We start from the raw sequence: 8,413 nt of genomic DNA, 5'->3' as shown, positions 1-8,413 counted from the left end.
TAATGGACAGGCACAGACAACCAAAAGATGCACACCCACACATGTTCACTCTATAGATCATACAAGCATGGGCACACACATTCAAAAAGGCACACACACCCAGTGTAGGGGGACTGTTATCCGTGTGTTGGCTGCGCTCACAGTGGGGTGGCTTGTTTGCTGGACACAAGGGAGCGAGCGAGAGAGATGGTGTGTCTGATTTCCCCTTTCTTGCCCTCTTTTGCCTTTGACAGTAAGATGGATGATTGCAATCACAGGAGCCATCAGTGAGACAGAGTGGAGGTCTATGGGGCAGGGAGACACAGCCATGGGAAACCAGCCGTCAGATTACTGCACTGCGCTGCCATGGGAACGCTCTGCTGTTTATTTGTCTTGTTTTTTTGTGTGTTTTTTTGTTTCATATGCATCCTCCTTCCCGTCATGTTGGCCTTTTGATGCACAGAACATGAAAGAGTCTTCGTCAAACACGTGTAGGCCGCGCGAGAGGGGCACGGAAGGAGAGCGTTTACGTCTCACAACAAAGTGAGCCTACTGTAAGTCAATATGTCTCCTCAAACCAGTACAAATGTGACAGATTTCATAGCGATTAGACCGGTCTCTTTGATCCCTTGAGAGAATGAGAGGCAGACTTTTCACTCCCCAGTCAACGGATGTTTTTAAGAGAAACATCTGTTGCTGTACAAATGAGATTACTGTGTCTCTAGCCAGGGGCCTTGTAGGTTATGAATGGTGCTGTTGCTGAAGAGGGGGGCCTGAAAGAGAGCTGAGAAGGATCTTTGTAATAAGCTGTAGCTGGTAGTTAAGGGGTTTAAATCAAATTAAATTGCCTCAGATCCTCGGTATTCATCAACGCTCACCTTCAACTTGTTTGACGGTATCACCACCACCGGTACCTTTGAATCGCTATCTCATATTGATATATCCAATATTTCACCGTGTTGCCAAGCAACAACTCACCTCAGCCTCTGTAAACTTGTCGGCCGGTGACACGAGGTGATATTTCATCCTGGAGGAAAGAAACAGAGAAGAAGAATTACTGTTTCCATGCATGACTTTAAGATAAACACTTGTATTTCACTGACCGAGATATGCATTATCTGCAACCAGGGACTTGGTACTTGATTTACGTTTTTGTATTGAACGACATTAATACATCATTATCTGACTGATGAATTCTTGGGAGAGGCGTCGCAGGCCTCAGAGTAATCTCTGCTGTGCATGTGCAGCCTGTGAAGAAAATCACACACTCACTCCTCCTCCCCCAGAGGACGCCTGTTCCTTCTGGGTCAATGACCTTGAAGATGCTGAGAATCCTCTCTTTGGGTCATTTCCTGACAGAACACAGGTAAAGCTGCCTGTAAGGACTGTTCCTGGAAGAGAAACATACAGCTGCACTGCACTGGCTCAGTTGCAGATGATGATACTGCACATGAGTAAAAAGTCAAAGATTTTGCACAGGCCAAGAATAGACTGGTCTGGTTTTATGCAAAAAATGTCCCTCCAAAAACGATAGACAATAACAGAGCTTTGACTGAAACTAAGCAGAAATATATTATTCAGTTCATTTAAAACAATACAACAAACCATACTTATAAAAACGAATTATATATTTTTTAATTTTAATTATAATATGGCAGGGTTTCCTGTCAAAGCCCTGCTGCTGACATTAAATACTATATTGTCCATTTTGTATACATATGACTCCTTGATGCAAGAAAATCTAATTGATAAAACTGATATTAAATTAAAACCTTGAACACCTGGGAAACTAAAATAAAATGTGTGAATATTCACTAATGTATGACTGAAGTAAACAAAAGTAAAATGTACAATCACTATAACCTTACCACAGATTGAGCTCAAAGTTTTTCTTCAAACATTTTGAGAGGCAAAGTGAAGTTCAGGTTCAGCCAACATGAAGTCGACCTGTCATCAAACACAGGATTCACATGTCACACTTACAAACTAAACATGTATGATCCATGTGAGGAAAGCGTGTGTGAAACTGAAGATAGATAAGTAATTATGAGTTTTAGAAAAAGAGAAAGACATGTTCAACTAATGCACAAAAGGAAACACATTATGATGGCTGTGCCTTTATGACTAAAATGGCTAATAAACCCAACAGCAGCAAAGGTGTCCCTCAGATTGCTCTTATCAATACATGACCAAACTCCATTCTGGTCCATGATTGTAAAAACATTAAAAGAGTTTGGCTAGAAATACTAAATGCAGTGCATCTGGTGCATCTGGACATAAATGCTGCAGCGCCTCTTGGCATTGTGTGAATCTTCCACAGTCTTTTATTTTTGATCAGAGGAGCTCTAAAGGCAAGACAGTAAGAGGAGTGTCCCTCCTTTATATACAGCTGGGTCAGCTGTCCAGCACCTGTTCCGTGCAGACAATAGAGGCCATGCTTCCCACAGCAGAGAGGCACGACCGGGCCCATTTGAAGGACACTCAGCGAGGAGCTCCAAGGAGATGCAGGCCGAGCATTAAGTGGCTCTGAAGAGTGGATGTGATAACCAGATATGCTAATAAATCCTTATCTTACATGAATGGGATTATGACACTGGGGGGGGGGGGGGGGGGCGTCTGAAAGCATTATTGCTGATAGACGTCAGCGGTTTCAGCAGCTGTTGAGGCCGCAGCTCATCACTGGGCGCAATATGACTCGCTGCCGCTGTGCCTGCAGGAAATGTTTCATTTGACGGGCGTTAAGTGCTAATTCTGTGTCTGGGCACTAACAGAGGTGTAAATTCAAATGATCCACATCACAGCTTCAGATGTCATTCAAGTGACTCTTCTCACGCTTTTTTTCTCTCTGCCTTGTTGCTGCAGTCTAAGCTCTGACATCAACAGAATGGAGAATAATAAAAGCCACAGAAAATGACGATGTGTAAACATAGCAACGCTAAATGAAAGACTTGGAGGATGTGTGTTAGTGCAGCTGTCCTGCTCTGTAACACATTGTGCCAGATGAGAAAACTGCACTAACAACACAAGTTTTGGGGTCTAACAACATATTCGAGGTTATTCTGTTAGAAAGCTGAGTGTGAAGAGTGTTGCAATGAACCAGCTGTGAGAAGACTTAAAGGCACACATGGACCACATGACCATCAACCATGTACAGAATGGCATTAAGCCAATAGATCTGATCCAGGGACACTATGACTAACAGGATTTATTGCAAACCCCTCAGGTTAGACATGTGTAAACAGGTATTTGAGGAAGTCTCTACATTACGTCTCTCAAACATACACAACAGTTACACATTCACACACTCTCTCTGAATACATTAATTACCTACTCTCGACTAATGGAATGAAACATCTTTTTAGCATGTTTAAGCGTTCTATTCAAATCCATATTAACTTTATATTACTAAGTGGTGTTTTAATCTACATTTCAGGCCCTGATGTCTAACTGTTGCATCGCAAAGCTGTCAAACCTGCTGATATATCATTATATATCCTTAAATTCTTTATAAGTTGCATTTTCACACCATGTAGGCCTAAAGTTGCAAACAAGGATTTTGAAGCTGTGAGCTATGAGTTAATTTTTGAGTTAATGGGGTCAGTAAAATTGACTTGAAAGTTTATGTTTTATGTGGTAAACTGGTTATATCTGGATACAACATGCATTCACGTATTTTACTACATGCACTGACTCCTTAAAAACAAACTTTTACCTATATGCACGATATGTTTGGTTTCGTTTTCAAGTTACATTTTTCCTCATTTAAGTTTTAGCATTTTTGATAGATACGAATTAATGTTGACTATTTGCACGCCTCCAGAGAAACATACATATGCACAATATGTTTGGTTCTGGTTTTTCACTTAAGTGTATTATCATCGATTACTGATAATTTGCAAAGAATTTTACTTTGACTTTACTTCCATAATTAAACAATGTTTTGCTTCCTCCGTTTGAAACTACTGGAAGTGTCTGTTTGTCCAGAAGTAGGGAAATGTAGGTGATTCAAAGTACTTAGAAAAACATGACAAGTCGATCTCAAATAATATATTCTCGATAGAACACAAGGTAATTAAGCAGAAAATAATTTAATATCAATATATTTATATAGATAGATTTCTTTTGTGAACGTTAAAAGCAGCAGACTCTAATTGTCACAGGGGGAAATGATCTCTCAGTTCAGGTTCCTGATGCAGGTGATGTCTTCATGAGTAGAACCAGTTTGTCAGGTCTTCGACCACATTAGTCTTGCCGATGCACGTCCTCGTCGCCCTGCAGGCGGTGCAGTAGTGTTCAGCCCATAGGGGGGGCCGGTGCAGGCTGTAGCTCCCCCTCCAGTCCAGGTGGCGCCTGAGGCGGCCCGGGTTGAGCCTCAGCATCAGCAGGTACCGTGCCAGGCCCCGCACCGTGGGGAAGTCGTCCACGTGGATGAAGGCCTCTGGGGGCAGGAAGCGCTCGTAGTTCTTCCTGGGCGGACCCAGGACCACCGGGACTGCGCCGGCCAGCACCGCGTTCCACAACTTCTCCGTGATGTAGTCGGTGTGCTGCGAGTTCTCCAGCGCCAGGTAGAACTGGTAGTGCCCGACCAGATGCGCCAAGCTTCCCACGCCACCGTCGTTTGGTACCGGCCGCCCCGCGTGTCCGTACACATCCACGTGGATGTACCGGCGGAGCTTGTAGTAAAAGGCCACGCGTGCTTGCGCTTCCGACCAGTTGCTGATGACCCAGGCCAAGAGGCGGGGCCGGCGGAGGTGTGCGTTCGAGGGTTTGTTGAGCGGGTGCGTAAAGCGGTTCTGGATCATCTTGGTTTTAGGCACACGGGGGATGAGGTACCCGTACGGCAGGAAAATATCCGAATCAGCCCGGTAGCTCATCGTGAGATTGAAAAGTCCCTCAAAGCGCCACAGTGCGGGTGTGTGTGCCGGGGACTCGTAGTTCATCCATATCCACTTTTGCGCGCTCGGACGCGGTTCCGGTGGCAGCTCAGCAGAGCCGATGGCGACCTCCCGGTGGTGGACGATCACAGCGTCCGCCTGCGGGTACGCGCTCCGGTCGTCGGTGAGCGTGCACCCGGGGATCTGAAAGAGCGCGGAACAGTCCGGAAGTTTTTGGCGTCGGCCGAACGGATGAGTCCAGATCAGGAGCGTCACAGCGCGGTTCTGCTCAGACACGACCGGTTCCAGCGCGAACGGGTCCGGTAGGTAAAGCAGGCAGATTCCCATGAATAACAAAAAAACAGCGGCGGCCACGCACGCAGAGTGGGTTCTTCTGTAAAGTAAGCTGCAGCACATCTCTCCCACCGGGACCACCCGACCCGGAGCGCGTGTCCGCTCCGTGCGCTGCGGCTGCTGCTCTCTTATGGACGCCCTGCACCCTGCAAAGTTCAAACACTTCTTAGAGTCGACCTTTGTCCTGTGTCCACCAAGACGTTTAAAGGCAAACATCAGTGCCAGAGTCTATTGCTTCCCGCCGCACCCAAGTGCCCTACTTTTAAAGTTATTACCTGAGCAGATAAGCTCAATGTTGGGTTAATTATAACGGTAACCTTCAACGGTCCACTGCACCAAGTGTCTCCCAGCATTGTTGTCTCCTAACTGTCCTGCACTGAACAGCGTTGGTGGTTGATTTCAAGTCGCCTTCTTGGTCAAAACAGAGTGAAACCCATTTAGCCCCTGTGCTGTATGTGTGCTCAAACATTTTGACGTGGCACTGTTGGTCTGGAGTTCCTGTTACTGGAGAATGGGGCCTTTGTGAGGCCTGCTGCCTCCCAGGCTCTATTTGGTTGAGCAAACACATTCGCTGCTGGGAGGAGTCCCTGCTGAGGAAATAGGCAAGACACGTCCTCTCCTTACTTTTTAAACAAGACTTGTTTTCATTCAGCTCCTGAATTGGACTATTTTAGAATAAAAAGCACTTTATGATGGAGGCCAAGGGTCAAATCTCAAGTTATGGCCAATAAACTCACACTGAATGAAATAATCCATCAGATCTTTTTGGTTGAGTGTTGAAAACTTCAGGTATTAAAACACACAAGGCCCCCCCCCCCCCCCTCTGATCCTCATACACACGCTACACAGGCCCCTCACCACCAGGTGTCTCCATACACAAGCACAAAGCAGCCTGTGGAGTGCAGTGACATTAGGACTCATCATCTCCAAACATACATGTTTAATTTGTCCAATGAATAAACATTTCAGCCGGATATTAGTCATGCAGCAGCGAGGCTTTGAAAAGGTTTGTCTCTGATGTTTTATTTATCAGCTATGACCCAGCACCGCAGCTCCCTCTAACCAAAAATTGTTAATGTTAATAAATGATTCAGTTTTAATTTGGTGCTCCAACCTAAACAAATAAGATGAGGGGGGGGAATAAGCCCTGCGATAGTGGCAGTACCTGTGTAAAAATGGATCAGCTGCCCAGGTTGTTTGCCTGCGTGTGGATGAATTCTGATCAAAAGACTCATGAAAAAATGATGAGATGACAGGGCTGGAGATGCTGCAACTGTGTGTGGAGTGTGAGCTCTGGTGGGCAGGAAAAACACGCCGTGACTGGGACAACATTATTTCCCCCCACAGACACACGAGTATGTCATGAAGTCTGAGGGAAGAAGAAGAAGAAGGGGGGAAAAAATGGCAGACAAGGAGGAGTGGGAGGAGATGAAGCAAGAAGCATGTGTGTCTTCTTCTCCACTGGGTCCTCCTCCTTCCTGTTACATCCATTCACTTTTCTGCACCGTGGTGGAGCAAAAAAGAAAAAAGAAAAAGAAAAGCATTTCTTTGTGTATGCTGGTGTGCGTGTGACTAGTTATCCCCATAAGAGGTTTTGTATTCTTTCTGCATTATTTATCCTCCCTTTCATCTGAACAGTTCTATTTTCAGCCGATCATTTAATGTCCTGCCCGGGGTTATCTTGTGTTGGGAAGAAACACAGCAACTCATAAGTTATGGATACATGCTGAGGATCCACATTATATACACACACACACACACACACACACACACACACACACACACACACACACAAACACAAACACACACACACACACACACATGTCTTTCCTCAGAGGTGACTGAGGTCAGGAAATGACACAACGAAGAAGGAGTCTTGTTTATCTTCTTCCAGTTCAGCTTTTTAATTGTTTTTAATCCTACGCAGCACTAAAACATGCAAATGCTGCTGGAAAGTGTGCTATAATTAAAGCTGGGCTGATTGGTGATATGGTGACATTTTGTTCGGCTCAAATTACAGCCGTGGAGACGCACAATGCTTGGCATTTATGTTTGCCTCATCTTTTCTTCCTGTCCCTCGTGCAAGAAAATAACTTTTTTGTTGTCAAGCTTTGCCATTTGCTGCCGCAGAAAGAAGGATTGAAAGAAAGACAGGAAGAAAGAAAGAAGGAAAAAAGAAAACAGTCTTGCTATATTTCATAACAGCCTTGGGAGCAATCTTTTAATGATAGATTGATTGAGAGAGAGAGAGAGCGAGAGAGGGAGAAAGAGAGAAAACATTCCCTTTAGATTTCATAATGGTCTTGGAAGCCATCTTTGGATGATAAATAGATAGATAGATAGTCTCACTTCATTTTACTTTTTGTTTTTATTATTGTTTCAATATGTTTTACATTTGTATTATTTTGTTATTTGTTTTTTAATCTATATTAGTTGCACACGGGATATTGTGCAGCTAAAACACTGCACAATATCCTGTGTGCAATGTGTTCGTTTTGACTTTGATTCAACTTTCATACAACTATTCATTTTGTTGTGTTTTGTGTCGATTTCTATATGTATACTGAAGGGACTTTAGAATAATAATAAAATAATACTGCACTTAAGAATGATGACACACACAAACTGTATATGTTGTGTATCTTTTCCCCATTTTCCAGATTTGTGTTTACTTCTACCCTGCTGCCTCTGAAAGGTGATGACAGCGTGTATCACTGCGCATCAGTGTTTTTCTGGGTGTGTGAATCATACCAGCACAGAGAGGAGCATTCAGTTTTTGATGGGACCCCCAGGTCTTCACTCATCTTCCCTATTGATTTTCTCTTGCCTTCCTTTTTGCACTCCCAGGGGACGGGATGTCTCAATTGGTCCCGGCCTGTAAAGGAGAGCGTGAGCGATAGAGAAACCGATAGAAGACGAGGGAAAGAAAAAAAAGAGAGAGAGAGAGAGAGAGGGAAAAAAACCACACAAATGAAGGGAGAGAGAACGTAGAGGAGGAAGAGGCAGGAGGGGCCTGCGGGCGCCCCGATCACTGAGGCCCTCTCTGACCCCTGACCTTGATCATGACCTCAGAGGTTACCCCAGAGGTCAGAGGTTGTGTGAAAGTGCCACTGCGGCGATTCACTCCACTGCTGGGTGATGATGATCTTATACCGCCTCCCCAGCCTGTCTGACATGATCAGTGTTGCTCTCCGCCCGCAGCTCCC

At 44.8% G+C, this 8,413-nt stretch overlaps 1 protein-coding gene across 1 annotated transcript; it reads right to left on the bottom strand.

Annotated features, from left to right (window-relative positions):
* Window positions 1-3,988: 3,988 nt before the first annotated feature.
* Window positions 3,989-6,722, bottom strand: LOC117773337 (alpha-(1,3)-fucosyltransferase 4-like). Its single transcript, XM_034605161.1, has one exon. The coding sequence runs from the start codon at window positions 5,421-5,423 to the stop codon at window positions 4,185-4,187; it is 1,239 nt and encodes a 412-aa protein (XP_034461052.1). The 5' UTR covers window positions 5,424-6,722; the 3' UTR covers window positions 3,989-4,184.
* Between the last annotated feature and the right edge of the window lie 1,691 nt (window positions 6,723-8,413).

This window comes from Hippoglossus hippoglossus, chromosome 13, assembly GCF_009819705.1.
Source record: "Hippoglossus hippoglossus isolate fHipHip1 chromosome 13, fHipHip1.pri, whole genome shotgun sequence".
Taxonomy (NCBI): Eukaryota; Metazoa; Chordata; class Actinopteri; order Pleuronectiformes; family Pleuronectidae; genus Hippoglossus; species Hippoglossus hippoglossus.
Note: the sequence above shows the minus strand (reverse complement) of the source record. Positions and strands in the feature narration are given on the sequence as shown.

Excerpts from the sequence above, each read along its gene's own strand:
- LOC117773337 (XM_034605161.1), bottom strand. The coding sequence starts at position 5,423 with ATGTTTGCCTTTAAACGTCTTGGTGGACACAGGACAAAGGTCGACTCT.